Genomic DNA, 20,946 nt, shown 5'->3' on the forward strand with positions numbered 1-20,946 from the left:
GAACATTGAAACAAACTTATAAAGACGACTGAGAAGACTGAACACAAATGCCCTCAAAAAGAAAATCATATTTTGCAGATTACAAACTGCAAGTAGTGAAATATGTAGCAGAAAACGGTAATCGAGCAGCAAAAAGAAAGTCTGGAGTGAGCGAGAAACTTGTGACACCGGGAGGATGCACCATGAAACTTTGTTGGAAGTCACTGGATGAATCGACAAAGCCTGGACTTCAGTGACACCGAAACCATCCTGTCGGGATTCAGAAAGGCTGGAATAATTCTAACTGGAACTGACGCTGAGTCTGACGACAGCTACACAGAAGAGGAAGCGGCGCTCTGTTTATCTCTGAAGGTCGTGGAGTTGCTTAGAAGTGACACAAAGGATGAAGAATTCAGTGGATTTAGTGATCTGGAGTGAGATGGAGAGATTGTTAAACTTGTTCTGTTCTGTTGTTTATGCTATAATTTATCTGAAGAACTGTTCATNTCAAACAATAAGAACTTCTGCCTTGATACAACCCTGGCTGAAAGAAAGGTCAAATGCAGAGAACAAGTTTTGTATCCTAAACAAAATATTCCAGTAATTTGTCATGTGGCTCGGACGTCTATAAACACGTTTTAATGTTAACGATTAAAGAAGACCTATTCTGCTTGAGTCTGCTATATTGTTATAATCTAAGGCTACGTTCAGACTGCAGGGTTTAATGCTCAATTCAGATTTTTTTTGTGAAATACGAATTTTTTGCGAGGTTGTTCACATTTCCAATTAAACGCGACTTGTCTATGATCTCCAGTGTGAACTTTAAACGCCCCAAAAGTGTCCCGTATGCTCATCGGCGGACACGACGACGTCACACACGGCGAGCGCGCTCAGTGTTTACAGAAGTCGCATAAACGCTGGGCTAGTCCTGGTTTGGATTTGGTTTGTCCTGGTTTAATCTTGGTTTAATCCTGGTTTAGACCTGGTTTTAGTCCTGGTTTTAGTCCTGGTTTTAGTCCTGGTTTAGCCCAAAATGTGAAAACAGGAAAATACCGCCGTGTAATCCATTTATTTCAACCAAGTAACTGTAATCCAATTACCACTCACTGAAACAGTAACTGTAACTGAATACAGTTACTCATAATTTGTACTCTGATTATGTACATGTAATCTGTTACTCCCCAACACTGGTTATAATGACGTTTCTTCATCACAAACAGACCTGAAGTTGTTGTTTTGAGCTTTGGAGATGTAGACAGAGTTTCCCAAACATGTGTGAATGAAACAAAACAACATCTCTGGGTCTGTTTTTTGATGAGGTAACAACATTATAACCTGGTTTAAAGCTCACAAGAATCCATTTTGTGTAATACAGGACCATTATTTAGGCGACTTACCATATAAGTTCGGATGTCTGAGCCATGAGCCTTTCCCTTCAGAAGTTGTCCTTGTAAAACTGATGTATAACGTCGTAACCTGGTTTATATTTATCCCTCACAGCTATAAACCTTTCGTAGTTCATCATGAGTCATTCCCAAAGCTCTTGGTGTATATTGTCTGACCTGTTGAGGTGAACAGCGACTCGTGCGTGCGCGCTAAAGGTGCACTGTGTAACTTTTCTGGTGAAGGGTCTGTCAAATACTTTTCTCCACTGAGACGTTATTGCTTTGTCTGGAATGTTTCAGTGTGGTATTTAACCTTTCTATCATCATGGAGACCAAACCACACCAAGTTACAGTCAGAATGCTTGGGTTTTTTTAATGTATTTTTGAGCTGTAAAACCACTCGTAATTTAGTTAAGGTAAGATGGAGCTGTTTAATGTCATACTGTGGAACATTCCAGGCAGAGCAATGACATATTCTTAGAAACAAGCAGGTGACAGATCCCCATTCCAAAAAGTTACATAGTGCATCTTTAAGCGCTGTTACTGATTTGGTGTATTGGGAATGACAAAAAATGCTGCCATATTGCTGATCAAAACTAACCAGGCTGGTCCCACCTAGTGCCTCCTCTCAATTTAATTTCTCTCCAACAACTAGGTCAGGAATCAGAATACACTAGTACAAGGGTCGGCAACCCAAAATGTTCAAAAACGGAGTTTTAGGAGCTGACGTGCTGAAAGTGCGACTGACGTTCACCTGTTGCTTTTACACGACGATGATGATGGAGAGCATTCAGAGCAGCAGTCGCATTTCTTCTGATGCACAGTAGCACTCATAAAACAGCAGCATGTACAACTTTGTACACAACATCAGCCCGGAGCAGAAGCTCTGAGCTCGGGCAGCAGCGCTAGACACATGGGAGCAGTCAGGGCACTGCCCCTCAAGACGGGGCTGGGGGTCCAGTGTTGGTCAGATTATCCGGAGGCTCCATCCTCCGTGTCCTGGTTCCAGACGGGGGCGAGCAAGACCAGCGCGCAAAGAACTGGGTCCGAGTGCTTCAGTGCAGTCGTCTGCGCACTGGTTCCGGAAAAGAGAGAATGCGCTGTGGACCACAGGTCCGGGCTGCTCCGGTCCTCCGCGCTCGACTGCGGCTGGTTTCGAGGGGGTGCAGCATCTGGACAGAAGCGTGAATCCCATTTGGTTCGTTATACATTGTTCTGAGCGGTCCGTCTGTGCACATGTTTTTGTTTTTTTTCGGGGAAAGCATTTCTCAGTTCATCTGTTTGTTCATCTGAAACACTTTCCATGTATTTGCATTTGCACACACAGCTGATGGATCAGATCCATGACCAGAGATCAACGAGGGTTTTACCCCTAAAGAAACTATATTAAAGCAACAACCAAAAAAATCATTCCTTTTCCATTTTCACTCATTTTTTAAAAAGCTCCAGGGAGCCACTAGGGGAGTGCTAAAGAGCCACATGCTCAAAATTCACATTTTGGAATCCTCTCTCAGCTCATGTTTTTTTTTCCACTGTAGCACCAGTGAGTGTCACTACGTCAACTGGAGGCAGCTACAAGCAGCAACACCCTCCAGTTATTTTAATAGATCCATGATTCATATGTACAGTCTATGTATTTTACACAAAACTGACTCTTGTGAGCTTTAAACCATGTTATAATGTTGTTTCCTGCTCAAAAACAAACCTGGAGTTGTGTTTTGTTTCATTCACACGTTTGAGTAACATTTTATTATTACATGTCCAAAGATAAAAATGCTCTGTTCCACCTTGTGATGCCATGAAGCAGTAGTTTTCAAGTTAGCAGCTCCTTTTACTTTTAGTTCATTAGAGTTTGGCAGTTCTATGGCTGAATTCGTCCAAATGATTCTAGTGAAGGCGTATGGAGTTTAAAAACACACTGGAGCACATCCTGTATTACCACATGACATCACAAGGTGGACTAGAGTGTTTTCTGTCTGAGAGAAGAACGCTGCCTTAATCTGCAGGGTGTGAATGAAGCAAAACACAGCTCCAGGTCTGTTTGTGATGAGGAAACAACATTAGAACAGAGAATAGTGCATTTTGGACCATTTAAGTGGAATAGTCGACTGTAAACTCATCAACAAACCAGGTGACTGCACGGCCTGAACCTCCACGGTCTCTGGTGGGACAGACCTCCTCACGTGCTCTGTTTACACCCCCCTATCTCCACCCCCCACTCAGTCCAAACCCTTTCACCGTGGGCCCCTCACAGCAGCGGTGACATTAGGAGATGTGCACACAGGGGAAGAGGGAGGAGCACAGAGAGACAGGCCCAGCAGGGGAAGCCCACACCAAATATGCAGGCTAAAAATAACCACAGTAAGGCTTTCATCACCGTGTTAATGTTAACTTAATCTGTCATTTATATTAGAGGTGCACTGTGTGACTTTTCTGGTACAAGTCCAGCACCTGGCTGTGTCCATGGAGATATACAAGGGAGATTGCTTTCACTGGAATGTACCACAGTATGACATTCAATTTGCTTATTACCCTATTTTATGGGACTATCGTCGCATTTTTTCATGGTTTGGGTGGTTCTGCGACTTATACTTTGGTACGACTTATATATTAAAATTTTCACACTGGCAGCCAAGAGAGGCTCTAGTCTTGTGTGTCAGTATCTGCTGCTCCTGTTCCTCCTGTTCCTCCTGTATCACTGTCACTTCTTTCTACTGTGCATGTGCGCATAGAGTCACTGTCCTGTCTGTATCATGTCAGTCGATCGCACCATTACTTCTGCACCAGTGAAAATTGAACATTGAAACAAACTTATAAAGACGACTGAGAAGACTGAACACAAATGCCCTCAAAAAGAAAATCATATTTTGCAGATTACAAACTGCAAGTAGTGAAATATGTAGCAGAAAACGGTAATCGAGCAGCAAAAAGAAAGTTTGGAGTGAGTGAGAAACTTGTGACACTGGGAGGATGCACCATGAAACTTTCCTGGAAGTCACTGGATGGATCAACAAAGCCTGGACTTCAGTGACACCGAAACCATCCTGTCGGGGTTCAGAAAGGCCGGAATAATTCTAACTGGAACTGATGCTGAGTCTGACGACAGCTACACAGAAGAGGAAGCGGCGCTCTGTTTACCTCTGGAGGTCGTGGAGTTGCTTAGAAGTGACACAAAGGATGAAGAATTCAGTGGATTTAGTGATTTGGAGTGAGATGGAGAGTTTGGTAAACTTGTTCTGTTCTGTTGTTTATGTTATAGTTTATCTGAAGAACTGTTCATATGTGACGTTAACAGTCTGTTGTTCTCTGTTCTATTGTTTTTACTATTATTTGCCTTTTAAGGTGAAATGTCGGTTCCAGATCTACCAAAAAGTGTGACTTATATACAATATGTTTTTTTCCTTCTTCATTATGGAAGGTGCGACTTATAGTCCAAAAAATTCAGTGAATACTAATAATCATAGGTGTTTTTACAATGAAACAAAAGACCCACTTTTACTCTCTGGCTTTAAACACTGCGTGAGTTGTGTGATCCACTGTGTCTTTTATTCACTTATCTTTATTTTATTAATTTATTTTATTCATTTTTAACATAATTTTAGCTTTATACATTTTAACACTTTTTGTTTTTTTGCTTTTATTTATGATTTACCTCCTTTTATAGTATTGATTTGTCTTTGCAGCACTTTGGGAACGGTCATGATTATAAAATGTTATAATGTTGACCTGGAGTTGTGTTTTGTTTCATTCACACGTTTGAGTAACTCTTTATTATTATCTTGTCTACATCCCCAAAGCTAAAACACTCTTTTCCAACTTGTGATACCCTGCAGTGTTAGTAAGTTAACTTCTAAATTTTACCTTTAGTTCAATAGAGATTAGCAATTCTAGGACTAAAATCATCCAAATGATTCTAGTGAAGGCGTATAGAGTTTAAAAACACAATGGGAAAATGACATCGCAAGGTCTGTTTGTGATGAGGAAACGTCATTATAACATAGATCGGTGTAATATGGGTCCTTTAAAAAAAACATTATCACCATTATCCCTAGAATCTTTACATAACTACACACAATTAGTCATTTATAAACGTCACACTCTTAAGGCTGAAGTATAGTTCTGCGTCGACTCATCGCGCACTGCCGCCTTCGCCTTGTCGCTGTCGTTTTTTGATTTATGGATCTGCGTCGAGGTCTGTGCACCGCGAAGTAATTCACTGCCGAAACGCTAGGGGGCGACAGTATCTGTCCATTCATATATACGGTCTGTGTGTGTAACCTGCAGACGTATAATCTTTGAAAAGTTTAACATGAGCCATCCCTAACGCGATAAAAGCACAGAACAGACTCAGCATTAGTACAATATCCCTCTGTCACAGAAAGAACACTCATATTCCACTGAGTCGTGTACTTTTTAAGTCCGAGAGAAGCTGACCGTGTACCAGGAGCGAATTGTTTTATGAGCGTTTTGTTTATGTAAGTTAGCCATGTAGTTTTAAGTTTTGTTTCTGTAAAGCGTAAACACACATGCGCAAAGCTTCATTAAACACATTATTTCGCAATATATACTGAAAGAAAGGAAAGCCAAAAGGAAATGTAGAGCGGTGGTACGGAGGACCAATCACAGCTCTTATCATCTGCGTCGCTTCCCCTGCTGTCTGCGTCGTTTTGATGCGTAGTTAGAACATTTCGGAGGTGCATGTCGGTCGACGAAGAGGCTCTGCGTAGGGGGTACGCATCGTGACGCAGACGATTTGACGCTGGACCGTAAATTGGCCTTTACTCATTGTTACGACCCAGCTCGTTTGGGGTGAGGGAAGTAACAAATTTAAAGCCAAGATGTAAAATGGAATGGAAAATAACCTAAACTAAGAAACAGAACAACAGAATAAACAGTTTTGTGCCAGAAAAGGGGTCACGCAGGCTTACACAAAAACGAGTGGTAAAACTTAGGGACACACACTAAACTAAAACACAAGTTCCCCAAATTAAACCACATAAACCCACAAACAGAATCAAGTGACCAAATCAAAAAAGGCACAAAACAGAACTAAACTAAACTACACAAACACGAAACCAAAATGGCAGACTGGCCACCAAGGCCAGCAGCCCTGAACAGGTGCTGGTAAATCTCCTTATATATGGGGCGGTGGCTGCAGGTGAGGTGGGCGTCGACCTGCCCCACCAATCACAGACCAGGGCTCCTGCAGCAGGAATTACGAGAACTTGGCAAAAATCACACAAATTGGAACTAAGGCCTGGGGCCGTAACACTCATGCATATACACACACACACACACTCTTACAGACACACACACACACACTTTACACCTTGTCTGCTGTGGCGGTGTATGCATTTGTATCGTATTGTTTCGTATTGTACTTACTGTATTGTCCTGTCCTGTTTAATCTCTATGTGCATGTTGTATGATGCAAATGAAATAAATAAATACATAAATAAATAAAAAGATTGACTATGAATAACAAAATGCACCCTAAGAAAAACAAAACAAAACAAAAAAAGAACATTATCACTCGTCAGTCTATCTGTGCTATGTTTCTATTCTTGACTCTACAGAGCAGGATTTTATGGTGTAGTTTGGTTTAGCAATGAGAAAGAACTTTATGGAGCCAGTAACAACCAAAAAGGATGAAGAATTACAAACATTTATTGACAATTCCGCAAAATATTCCAATTCTATATCTGGAAACTAATCAGGTTTACTTGGGCTTTCTCAAACACGCTACAGCAGCAGTGACTATAAAAGCATTTTGTCTTTATGAACATTAAAAATCCTTCTGTAAGAAGATTCACACACTTTCACTTTGAAAGAAAAAGATGATACAAAACCTGAGTACATCACAGTGAGGTAAATAATGCATTTTAAGCTTTAAATAAAATGAATAAAGAACATTATTATTAAGGCTTTTAACAGTGTTTGAAAATGAAACATGCATATAAAGCGATCGCAACAGGCTTAACATTTCATAGTTTGTTTAGTTTGTCACATGATATGAGATTTGTAATGTGACGTGTTCGAGAAAAAATTAGACAACAATAGCTGAAATTTAAAAAGATAAAGTATTATTTAAGTATTTTTTATTTGTTTACATTTTCTTGTTATGTTAAAGTCGAGTGTGTAGTTATTTTTACTTGCCTTGAGCCCCTTTTTGTTTGGCCCTAAGCCGAGGCCGCTCCAAACACGCTCACCTGTTTAGAAATGTCTCAGATAGCATTCTCCGTCAGCCGTCCGCTTAAATAAATGCTCTGGGCCCTGTTGCGTTGACAGTGGCTCGCATAAATCTCCAAAGTATGACCGGTATTGTAAAGGCTTGTGGCATAGTTGGCATAGGTGGAGATAGTTCGCGTCATTAGAGTGTTACAGATTTCTTCTGTCCAAAATGAGAACTTGGCAGAGCTTTATCAGCTATGCCAAAATGTAAAATGTTCTAAGGTAAATTATAGCAGTACAACTCACAGAAATGAATAAATAAATAAATTAATTAAAGATGCGTTATGTAACTTTCCACAGTGAGGGTCCGTCACCCGAATGTTTCCATGGAGATGGTGTTTGTCCAGGATATTCCACAGTATGACATTAGACTTCTGTTTCTATTCATCATTTACACATAGAGGTGTGCAAAAATATTGATATATTGATATATCATATTGTTTAATGTGATGATACAGTATCGATATCGTGGGCTGCTATATCGATATATCGCCAAGAGGATTTTTGATTAATTCTACAAAATTATTTTGTTACAGCTACAGTTTTGCATTTGACATTTTCACAGTTTTGATGATTAAAATGGGTGTTTTTCATATTCACTCTGCAGAAGAAGTGGTTTAACAAAAGCTTTTAGTATGACAGTCATGATATAGCCTTTACTTTTTACTGAACTATACTGAATCGATTTGAAATATATCGTATCAAATCATATCGAATCGAAAGTTCACTGTACTGTATCGAGGTATGTATCGTATCAGCAACTTCAGCTCTATGTACACATGATCAAAAATATTTTGAAAAACATGCATTCTTATGGTCTTGCCTCTACACCAGGCATGTCCAAACTATGGTCCGTGGGCCAAATGCGGCCCTCAGACAAATTTTTTTTGGCCCTCAGACTTCGAGGAGAATTGGCCCAAATGACCATGCATCAATGAAAAATGTACTTTTTACTGCAAGTTTTTTGAAAATCTACCTTGGTAAAGCTCATATTTAATACTTAGTGTGTGGTTTTAAGGATCTTAGCACAAATAAAGACTACTGGCTCATTCTAACGTGTTAAACATGCACATATTTCAATTATTCACTGTACTGAGCACCAGTCTACGGCCCTCGATCAGCCCTCTGCTTCATGTGTGTTTGGAGATGTGGCCCTTGATGAAAAACGTTTGGACACCCCTGGTCTACACAGATCTGACGTATAACTAGACCTGGTGGCACCACCTGCTTATCTTAATAAAGATAATAAACTTTAATGACATACTGTGGACCATTCAAGGCTATAACATTTCCATGGAGACGAGCGAGTCACTGACCATCCTGCAAAACAGTAACAGTGGACCTTTAAGTTCATCTTGCAGTTACACTAAAGTGGAACTAAACATTAAATCCACTTTTATCCCCTACTTTACTATTCATATAGTGTTTTAATTAGGGGTGTAACAATATCCTAGTCTCACGATACGATATCGTCACGGTATGAACCTTACGGTACGATATTTTGTGGAGGCTAACAAAATTGTGAATATGCTACTTTTTCATCTTAAAATGCCCTGACAAGATTTAACCCAAAGAACTAAGACTTAAAAGTGCTTAGAACTGTTATTTCTTCTTGTAGTCTGCACTAAAATGGAGCAAAGGATCATGGTCTATGTAGTTCCCTCTGTTTTTTTCTTTTAGCTATTGCTGCACCATAACTCTTAATTTAAGCAAAGAGACTTGTAACTCGATATATTGTGATGGTCCACGATATTACTGTGAGAACTTTGACGATACGATATCACAATATTTCGATTATTGTTACATCCCTAGTTTTTTTAGCATTGCCTACTGTTCCTAATCATATTTTGGCATTACTAACACAAACTAGGCACATTTTCAGCTTCCTGATCACAAATCTAAGTTTGTGCCGCTTTCAGTGGCTTCTGCAATTTCAGGTAGTTGGTGACATCACACATGACTGCCCTGATTACAGTGAGGTGTTTCTGTTTCTTACAAACTGTTCCCGGCCCCTCCTCCCCCGTCACTGCCTTTTAGTCCTCCAGGTACGGCTCAGATTAAAGTTTATTCGAAACAAATGAGGAAACTTGCGATGATGCTGCCGAAAAGCCACGTAAATAATAAAATGTTTGAACCAAATTGCAAGAACAATTTAAGAGACCTGGATACAGAAAATACGTTTTGATTCGATTTACCTAACCTTTTTTTGTTTTACTTCTTTCAGCTTAACATAAATATTACAAGTTACCATCATTCTTCTTCTCTTAGCGTAATTATAACATCATCGTCCTGTCCTTTCCACAACATCTCCCCCTCGAAGTCCAGCATCTTGTGTTTCCTGCAGCGGAGAAGGATGCCCACAACTTTGTCTGAGATCTTCACGTAGCGATCGAACAGTCTCCCGAAGCTGATGACGGTTCTTCCTTGTTTGTCCTTGAAGCCCATGTCTCTGATGATCCACACCATCTCCTCCATCTCGCGGTGGATGTGTTTGTGGGCGCGATCTCCCCTCTGGGCCGTTTTGGAGCCTTCTTTGGGGCGACCGTAGCCTGAGTCGCCCTTCTTCAGCCTCTGGCCCATGGCGTACTCGTAGTCAAACTCCTCGCTGAAGGGGTTGAGTTTCTGGCCTTCGACGTGCTGCTCGGACCACTGCTGCCACCGGCTCTTGATGTCCCCCATAGAGGCGATTTTGATCTGGAAAACAAAATGCGATTGGATTAAAAAATGCATATTGTGGTATTGTTTTGGTATGATCTGTGTGTTCAAGAACCCCACGAGCAAAAGTTGTCTTGTTCCAGTACAGTTACATTGCATAAGCCGCTCTTGAGGTCAAAATAAGTCTGCTGTGATCTGTCCCCATCTAATTAGAAATCACTTTATCCAATGGAATAACTTTGGACCACTGCAAACTGTTTAAAATGAAGTTCTCTCTTTTTCACATTTTTAAGACGGCAAAAAAAAGGTACTCTGCCCATAAAAGCAAGTGTATTTGGTTGAAAAATTGTGTTATACTGTGGTCCAAAGCAAGAAAAAACATCTGATTAAGACTTTTTACCAAAATGTAATAAAAAATAAAAATAAAAAATTGGATATCTTGGTGTGCTATTCATTTTTTTTTTTTTTTTTTTCACTTTTAAATTGCTGTTCCTTGCATTTTCAACTCTACAAGAACTTTGGTGTGCATTTTCTGTTTCATTTGATACAGTGGTGGAAAGTAACAAAGTACAAAAGTAAAAGTATACTACTTATGTACAATTGTTTGGTATCTGTACTTTATGTGAGTGAATTTTACAGTGGATACTTTTTATGTTTACTTCACTACATTTTAGAACAGGTAACTGTACTTTCTACTCCACTTCATTTTTTAACTGGACTGAAAAGTAAAAAATCCTGTTTTTTAAATATGATTTGAATGGTTGTTTTAGAACATTCATGATAACTTCCTGACAAAAGGTTTTGAGTTCAAGGGCCTGTTTACACGAGAACACTTGCAAGTAAAAACAAGAAAATATTTCAACAGAAGTGCCTTTCTTTTAGACGGTGAAGGCGTTTTTGGGGCTTAAAAATGCAAAAATCTGAAAAGTTGAATATACTTTGCCATAGCGTTTCTGTCTACACGGCCCAAGACACAAAACTCCGGTCAGATCTGCTCACGTCACGTACACGTTTACGTCACATACATCACCACCGAGTGTCACCACCGAGCCGCCTGGCATGCACACGCAATCGAGTTCCACACACTTTTTCATCACCGAATTCACGCAGATTTCCTCCCGTAAGCGCTCGCCTAAACGTGGAATAAAAAGTGAAAACGCGACTCCACTTTTGAGCGTTCTGTTCTGTTCAGACCGTCATCATATAAGCGTAGCCCAAGTCTCGGTGTTTTTGAGCAAACAAAAATATATACATGAAATTCCACAGCTCAATTAAAAAATCTGCACAGTCTTTATCAGTATCACTACATTTAACACTTTAACAGATCTCATAAACTATGTGAAATCCTTTTTGTGTTAAAACATGAAACAAAACACAACTCCAGGATGAAGAAACAACATTACAACATAAAACAAAATATGGACACTTTAAACCTAACCCAATGTGAACCCTGTGAAATATCAGAAAACATGGTTAATATTTTCTTGGTAATAATTCAGAAATATGGCTGCAAAAATACCACATTATTTCCACTCTGTTGCTATACAACCCATTTTTTTCCACGAAGCAATAACACAAGCTTGACTAGTGAGACTGTATTTTTAAAGTAGTAGGACATGAATACTTTAAAGATGCACTATGTACCTGCTTGTTTGTATGGATTACATTTATTTATACATTTACAGGTGGTTTTATGGCTCAAAAATACCAAGACTAGACCATTCTGACTGTAACTCGGTCTGGTTTGGTCTCCATGAAGACAGAAAAGGGTCCATTTTATTCTACACCGTAAGTCTGCCGCACATGCTCCTGTCATGTAGCGTCTGTTTAAATATTCCGGTGCTGACATGACCCCCTACCCTTTCCTCCACATCTTCTCCCTTTGATTAGCCACACTAAATCTTTAAATAAGTCTTCTGTGAAAGCGATCCATACGACTGCCTCTGACTGGAGTTAATATAGCAGTGTGGAAAACAACTCAATGGAAAAAAAATAAATAAAATCACACGCAGGGGACCGTCTTTTCTTTAGAAACAATTAATGTTGCTGAGAAATCCCAAAAGCATCGGCACACGGTGATTTAGCAACATTCATTCAAAGTTACTGCGTGCAAAAATATTATTATAAATGTTGGAGGGTCCGTCAAATGCTTTTTTCCATGGAGATGTGATTACTTTGTCTAGAATGTTTCACAGTAGGGCATTAAACCTTTCTATTTTCAGGCAATCCCGCTCACAGTCAGAATTAGGGGTGTGCAAAAATACTGAAATATCAATATATCGTATCGTTTAATTTGATGGATATCATGGGCTGCTGTATCGATATATCACCAAGAGCATATTTTTTTGGTATATTTTACTCAGTTATTTTGTTACAGCGCTACAGTTTTGTTGTCTGATTCATCAGCTGGTTTCACTTTGAGGAAACCGTCTGACCTCGCAGCGTTAGGATTCGTTCGCTCGACGGTAGGCAGCTACTTTTTAATTTAACCAATCGCTGCTATTTGGTCGTGACGTATGTAATGCGCCAAATCCCGTAGGAAGAACGTCTTTCCCCTTGATAAAATTTACCAAACATTCTCTTTTTTCAGGCTTTAAATCTTTGATCTTAGGAATCGTTGCCAACACAGAATGTCTGTCTTCGTCTACATCCATCTCGATCGCTTTGTTTACTGTTGTGCTGTTCCACAAAATGGACCCAGACAGGAGCTTGAGTTTGACGTCATGGCTTCACAGCTCTTCTCTGATTGGTCGGTGCGTGATATACAACTTCGGGGGTTCTTGAAACCGTCTAGTGTATTCCGATTTCTGATCTAGTCGTTGGAGAGAAATTAAATTGAGTGGAGGTACTAGGTGGTGCCAGCCTGAGTAAACAGATTTGTTGCTTGTTTAGACAAAAGAAACTCGACACATTTGACATTTTCACTGTTTTGATGAGTAAAATGTGCATGTTTCATATTCACTTTGCACAAGAAGTGGTTTAACAGAGACTTTTAGTATCACAGACATGATATAGCCGTTATTTTTTATTGAACCGTATCGAATCGATTTGAAATATATCGTATCGAATCCAGAGCTCACTGTATCAAGATATGTATAGTATCGTGGCCTATGTATTAAGATATGCCTGTATTTTAGGGATGTAACAATAAACGAAATATTGTGATATCGTATCATCAAAGTTCTCACAATAATATCAAGGACCATCACAATATATCGAATTACAAGTGTCTTTGCTTAAATTAAGAGTTATGGTGCAGCAATAGCAACAAAAAAACAGAGGGAACTACATAGACCATGATCCTTTGCTCCATTTCAGTGCAGACTACAAGAAGAAATAACAGTTCTAAGCCCATTTAAGTCTTAGTTGTTTTTAAAGGTGAATTATATAATATTTTGGGTGGGGGTCCGTCACCTTTTTGTTTCTGTGGATATATAATTGTTCTGCCAGTGTGACATTAAACAGCTCTACGTTACATTTATTCAATTACAGGTGGTTTTATAGCTCAAAAATACCTAGAAAAACAGGAATTCTGACTAAGCGGGGTCGTCTCTCCACAGATCTGACCCGTAACTTGGTCTGTTTTTCGTCTCCAATAACATAGAAAGTTACACAGTGCACCTTTAGGTTAAATAAGTGGTCTGGAAAAAGTATTTGGTGTGATTCATTTGACGTTTGACACAATATTTGCAGGTGTTGCTAAGGATTGAACCGCAGGGCCGTCTTAAAATGCTGCTCGGGGTTGCCAGTTTGTCACCAGATCCTCTTGGTATTCGGACGGATGAAACTCAAGACGTGACACTTGGAGTTTCCACGAAGCCTCTTTGAACTCATAAAGCGATAATACTGAAGGTCAACACTCACGCGGGCTGGAGCCGGGTTCATTTTGATAGTAAATAACAGAGCTTAAAGTGGCGCTACGGGACTTTTCTGGAGCAGTTTGATACATTTGATGCCGCACTGTGGAACATTGGCAAAGCAATAACATCTCTGTGGATATAAAGACGTGCTGTACCCGTCACCGGAAAAGTTACGCAGTGCATTTTTAATTTATAGTTCAGCAGAGGTGGAGACTTGCAATTCGTGACTTGGACTTGAGTCAGACTTGAGATAATATTTTTAGGACTTGAGCCTTGACTTGATAAAATGGACTAAGGCTTGGGACTTGACTTGGACTTGAGGCCTGTGACTCGAGAAAACTTGAGAAGCTCTTTTAAATCTGAATTCGTTCTTTTCCGACTGTAATGACTCACACTAAGATCTTGTCAAGACATTTAAAAAGGAGAAATTTACGTTTCTACTCTTATATACTCTATAAATACTCATAGATAAATATACTATGAATTTTTTAAGTGCAATTTATCTTAAAATTCATACAAATTGCAAAAATCTAAGATATACTTGGTACTTTGGTTTAAAGACTTGAAATGACTTGAAGCTCAAAGCAGACGACTTGGACTTGACTTGGACTTACGGGCCAGTGACTCGAGACTTGACTTGGACTTGCCTGTCTTTGACTTGGGACTTGACTCGGACTTGAGGTAAAAGACTTGTTACTTACTTGAGACTCGCAAAACAACGACTTGGTCCCACCTCTATAGTTCAGTGTAGTAATATGTCAAGTTCTCATTAGGCTATTATGATTACCGTATTTTTCGTACTATAAGTCGCACTTTTTGGGGGAAATTTATTTTATAAAATCAGAGACCAGGAACCAACGTTTGATCTTAAAAGTCAAGTTCTAGTAATAACAATAGAAGAGAGAACAACAGACTGTTAACGTCACATATGAACAGTTCTTCAGATAAACTATAACATAAACAACAGAACAGAACAAGTTTAACAAACTCTACATCTCACTCCAAATCACTAAATCCATTAAATTCTTTATCCTCACTTCTTCTGTGTCACTTCTGAGCAACTCTACGACCTCTGGAGGTAAACAGTAGCTTCCTCTTTTGTGTAGCTGTCGTCAGACTCAGCATCAGTTCCAGTTAGAATTATTCCGGTCTTTCTGAATCCCGACAGGATGGTTTCGGTGTCACTGAAGTCCAGGATTTGTCGATCCATCCAATGATTTCCACGAAAGTTACATGTTGCACCCTTCCGGTTGCCATGAAGCTGTGTTCTCCATCCCCGCTTTCCACCAGTCCCTCACAAGTTTCTCGCTCACTCCAAACTTTCTTTCTGCTGCTCAATTACTGTTTTTGGCTAAATATTTCACTACTTGCAGGAGAACAGAGGCTTTTTCTGCAGGAGACATGCGCAGTAGAGCGAAGTGACAGTGGTACAGTAGTAATAGTAACAGCAGAGCTTAGAGCGCCTTTTCGCGGCTGTCAGTGTGAACATTTTAATATATAAGTCGAAGGATAAGTCACAGTACCGCTCAAACCATTAAAAAAAGTGCAGCTTATAGTCCAAAAAATACGGTATTTACGAATGTATGTGCCTTTTGTTTAAAAGAGACGACAATAAATGCACTGACAGTATTTTGAATGTTTAAAAACTATAATCCCAAACCCTAAGGTGAGAGGAAAGGGTTAACATTTCATATTTAGCCCTAAAAGTCTGATCAATTTTTCACATGTAGGTGCTGTAAAGTCATGGAAAATTCACTTTAGGTCATGGAAAAGTTTTGAAACTTTGTCAGTGAAAAAGATTGGGAACCCTGTACATAAGAACTCTGTGAACTGTCTTCTATAAAAGGTGAAGGGGGCGCCACCGTAAAACTCAGTGGAACACATGTAAATAAATACACTCTGAAGGGAGCAGGCCTGGACTTCAGGGGGGAGGGGTTAGGGGGAGAAACCAATACCACAACAAGGAACTCACTCCAAACTTATTTAAAAACTTCTATGATTTTTTACTAACAATTTGAGACATCTTTGCTTAGATAGTTTATCATTTATGCATCGTTATATCTTTTTCCATGACTTTTTTGTGACCTAAAGTGAATTTTCCATGACTTTATGGCACCTTTTAGGGCTAAATATGAAATGTTAACCTTTTCCACTCACCTTATGGTTTGGGATTATAGTTTTTTAACATTCAAAATACTGTCAGTGCATTTATTGTCATCTTTTTTAAACAAAAAGACGTTCAGAAATAATCATAATAGTCTAATGAGAACTTGACAGAACACTGTAGTTGTGTGAAAGAAGTATAAAAACTTTCATTGAATTTACAGAATTCCATGACATTTCCAGGCCTGCAAAATGGCATTTTCAATTTCCATGATGACTTTTCCAGGATTTCCATGACCGTGGGAACCCTGTATGTAACCGTGAACACACACACATACGCACACAGACACACACACACACACGAGACTATATGACAAATAACAAGGACAGATCTGAACTGTAACTTGGCCTTATGGTGTTATCTTCCATGGAGACAAGCAGGGGGCAGAAAAGTTACACAGTGCACCTTTAATCTGTGTGTCAATACATTAATTATTATTTTTTTCTTCATATTTATACATTTTCTACATTCTATTTACACACTGCAGGTATTTTTTAAAGTTTATTTTAAGTTTTTGTTTACCACATTCCATATGTGTCGTTTGTAGTTTTTACTTTTTAAGCTGCACTATGTAACTTTTTTAGTTCTTGTTTCTATGGATATACCATTTCTCTACCAGGAATGCTCCACAGTATGACATTAAACAGCTCTACCTTACATTTATTCAATTACAGGTGGTTTTATAGCTCAAAAACACCTACAAAAACAAGCATTCTGACTGTGAGCGGGGTCGCCTCTCCACAGATCTGACCCGCAACTTGGCTTGGTTTGGTCTCCATGCATAAAGAAAGCAGAAAACAAAGCAATAACATCTCCATGAAGAAAAGCATTTGACAGACCCTCCACGAGAAAAAAAGTTACACAATGCATCTTCAAATTCTGGAATCTCAAATAGCTCCAAAAAAAAAATGTATTTGTAAGTAAAAAAAATTGAATATTCTTCTTATTTTCCGAGCTGTAGCCTTAAATTAGCACAGCCCGGAGCACTGTAAAAGCCTTCTGTGTGTACTAATGTTTTATGTAAGCTGTAAGCTCCATTGACCTGCTGTCTGCGAGATGGAGTCTGACAGGACGGCGCAGTGAGGAGCAGAGCCTGTTGACATCCGTGTCCTTGTACTCTCACCAGCCTGACATTGACTTCCTGTACTTTAGAGAAGGTTGGTGCATTGTAAAAAGTGCCCAAACTGCAGCGTCAGGCCCGGGAAAGATTAAGCTACTGTAGTTCTCCGCAAAAGGTCAAACACGAGACACAATTACACCGTGTAAAAGATGAATTCTTTTATTTCGGCAAAATTCAGTTTCGAGAGAAGACACCGAGACACAACTTTTATCCTAAGAAAATGGCGAATAGGAGTGTATAAAAATATTTAAATATCGATATATTTGATTGTTTAATGTGATGATACAGTATCAGTATCGTATTTTTTGGTGTATTTTACTAAATTATTTTAGTTTTGTTGCTTGTTTAGAGGAAGAAAACTCATTTATGCAACACATTTTCACAGTTTTGATGAGTAAAATTAGCTTTTTTTCATATGAACTTTGCACAAGAAGTGGTTTAACAAAGACATTTAGTAACACAGCCATGATTTAGCCTCTATTTTTTTATTGAAACGTATCGAATCGTTTGGAAATATATCAAATGGAATCAAAAGTGCACTGTATTGAGATATGTATCGTATCGTGGCCCATGTATCAAGGTATGTACCATCGGCAACTTCTTAATGATACCCAGGCCTAATGGAGAAAAGAGTGGAAATGGCCTGAAGGTACTGGATTTTTGCAGGTAGAATCTATTAAATATGTTCCTATACGAAATTCTTACTGTTTTTTGGATCAGGCGCCCTAAATAAAAGCAGTCGTCTGTATGTTGGAAACAATGGAAGTGAGACAGAGTAAAGGTGCACCACATGTTTTGGTGAAGGGTACATGAACGTTTGCATCCATAGTGAAGTTTTTGGTTTGGTTTCACAGTATGGCATTAAACTTATTTATTTTGCGCTTTTGAATTACAGGTTTTTTATTGCTTAAGAAATTTTGCAATAAATTTAAACTTTTTAAACTGTGATTAGACATGCCTCTCCACAGATCTGACCTGTTACATGGCCTGGCAGTGGTGTCAGTTTCGAGATAGATATGTTTAATACTGTGTGTAAAATCCCCTGGTAGAATCCATGTCAAAGGAGAAAATCAATTCGTCAACTGGACAAAGTTTATTTGGTCGAATACGTTTCACAGTTCATCCAAGCTGCTTCTTCAGTTCTGGTGAGATGCTGGTGGACACTGCCTTATATCTGTCTCCCGGGAGGAGCTAACAACACTGAAACTACTCTGAAACTCACAAGATATAAGGCAGTGTCCACCAGCGTCTGACCAGAACTGAAGAAGTAGCTTGCCGTTTAATACTGTGTTACATTCCAGGCGCAGCAATTAGATCTCCTTTAAGAACTATAGCTTAACACATTGTTTCCCAAAGACCGGGTCGCAACCCTCAGGTGGGTCGAAAAAGATTTTTTTTGGGTTGCCTTGTCACGATCTGCATATAGCTCTGAAATATACAGTTCTGCCTGTACGCCTGATCTGCTGCTGCTGCGCTCTCCTCCTGCACCTCGGACTGGAACATGATACAAAAACACACACAGGTCGACCTATCTCATTAGAAATGTTGAAATGTTAAGACATGTTTTGTATAATTTCTCATCTTTTAGTAATTATGTTATTGACTATTTTGTTACAGTATTGCTGGTTCAATTTAATGTTGAAAAGAAAAAGAAATGGGTGACTTATGGACCCTTTTATTGCTGCTTCAATTACTGTTTTTCATTGTTTAAAACTTGAGTAATGCTAATTGTTCAGAGAGACACGATCACTCAGTCAACAATAAAATATCCTCATTAATGTTCAATAATGATGAAATCCAGCTTTATTTTGTGATTCATGAATAATTTCTATTGACTTGGGTCGTGAAGGTTTGTGACGTTTTAAAATATGGGTCCCCAGAAAAAAAAAAAGTTTGGGAGACACTGGTTTAACAAAAGTTTTTCCCACTGAAATTATCAAAAGTGGTCAAGTTAAAGATGTATTGTGTAACTTTTCTGGTATTGGTTTGTCTGGAATGTTTCACAGTATGGCTTCAAACCTTTCTATCTTCATGGAGACCAAACCGGACCAAGTTACAGGTCAGATCTGTGGAGAGTCAACCCCGCTCACAGTCAAATTCTCAGTTTTTCTAGGTATTTTTGAACTTTAAAACCACCTGTAATTGAATAAATATAAGGTAGAGCTGTTTATTGTCAAACTGTGGAACATTCGAGACAGACCAATGACATATCCACAGAAACAAGAAGGTGACGGACCCACTATTGAAAAGTTACACAGTGCGTCTTTAAGGTTCAACTTCAAACATACATAAAAAACCCTAACAAGCTGCAATTTGTCGCATGATAACTTTGAAATATATTTCGTTGAGCCAGAAATTTTATGTGAAAATTAAACAAAACACAAATCACACGGGGATGAGGATAAAACCATTAAAATAAAAGTTAGTTTAGAATAAAAAAGCACAAATATAAAACAACGTGCACCAGTAAATTACCTTGGGCCTGGCTGGTTTCTTCACGCTCTCTTCATTTTCAGCTTTGGTCTCGTTCTCCTCCTCTCCCAGCCCGCTGTCCTCCGTATCCACGCTACTGCTCCTCGATGACTTCCTGTCCGCCAGCTTCAGCTTCCTGTCCTGGACCACTCCCCCGCCGCCCTGCATCGCCCTCATGTGGCGTCTCCTGGTCGGCGACTCGTTCCCGAGAAATGGTTTGGTTTCTTCAACGCCGGACTCCATTTTGCCTTTGATAGCGTTCACCACGTCGCTGCTGCTGCACTCGCTACGTTTCGGCTGCACGGTTTTCGTAACGGTACATGTCCGTATTGTGCTTCCTCCGCGTTCACTGGCGTCGGCGTTGATCACGCGCGGAGTCACGCTCAATTTCACCACGTGTTTTTTGGCTTTTTCGCAATCCTCCTCGACGGAAGACGGCATCCAACCGCTCGGTATCGCGTCTTGTTTGTCCGAGTGATCGTTGGCCCAGCCCTGCCAACTTTTAGCGAGGTTTGCCACCATTGCGGCGCATTTTATTTTCTTAACTGCGCGTTTGAAAGCTTGGGGCTCCTGCTGGGAAACCGTGGTCCCACCGGTGCTCATTTTGAAAACGTAAATAAAAACGTTCTGCCAAAAAAATACGTGTGTGTGACTTTTATTCACTTGAATTTCTTGATCCCAAAAATGTTTCTTCTAACAGTGACGTATTCTGAAGCAAATGTTTCAAATGTTATATAATGAAAATGTAGTTTGATGAGCTCAACTTCAATTTGTAGCACTGTTCCCAAACTTAAAAGCCTTAAAAAACGCAGCTAATATCAAAATTCAGTGTATGAAAACGTCTTGTAGCTTACTCAAAAGTTAACGTACCTGGATATTTTCTTTTGAATTTAAGGTAAAGTAAAGTAGTAGCACCGTTGTCTTAGTTGGTTTCAGTTGTTTTGTTGTCCCAAAGTATCAAAAAATACGTCAAATCTTCAGTGTGTCTCTTCTTCTTTCAGTGTTAAAGTCCTTCATGAATGTCCACCGCTTCTTCTGATTCTTCTGACTCGGTTCCTTTATGTCTCTTTCTAGAAACCT

General features: G+C 39.4%; 1 protein-coding gene across 1 annotated transcript; it reads right to left on the bottom strand.

Annotated features, from left to right (window-relative positions):
* Window positions 1-9,845: 9,845 nt before the first annotated feature.
* Window positions 9,846-20,469, bottom strand: abraa (actin binding Rho activating protein a). Its single transcript, XM_020927415.1, has 2 exons — window positions 19,870-20,469; window positions 9,846-10,289 (listed from the first exon to the last, which is right to left on the bottom strand). Exons 1-2 carry the CDS (start codon window positions 20,467-20,469, stop codon window positions 9,846-9,848), a joined length of 1,044 nt encoding a protein of 347 aa, XP_020783074.1.
* Window positions 20,470-20,946: the final 477 nt, after the last annotated feature.

The sequence above is a fragment of the Boleophthalmus pectinirostris genome, unplaced genomic scaffold, assembly GCF_026225935.1.
Source record: "Boleophthalmus pectinirostris isolate CB_2022bp ecotype Guang Dong unplaced genomic scaffold, ASM2622593v1 HiC_scaffold_3, whole genome shotgun sequence".
Taxonomy (NCBI): domain Eukaryota; kingdom Metazoa; phylum Chordata; class Actinopteri; order Gobiiformes; family Gobiidae; genus Boleophthalmus; species Boleophthalmus pectinirostris.

Coding starts and splice junctions, on each gene's coding strand:
- abraa (XM_020927415.1), bottom strand. CDS start 20,469: ATGAGCACCGGTGGGACCACGGTTTCCCAGCAGGAGCCCCAAGCTTTC. Junction 10,290..19,869: donor AGAAACCAGCCAGGCCCAAG/GTAATTTACTGG, acceptor TTTGTTTTCCAG/ATCAAAATCGCCTCTATGGG.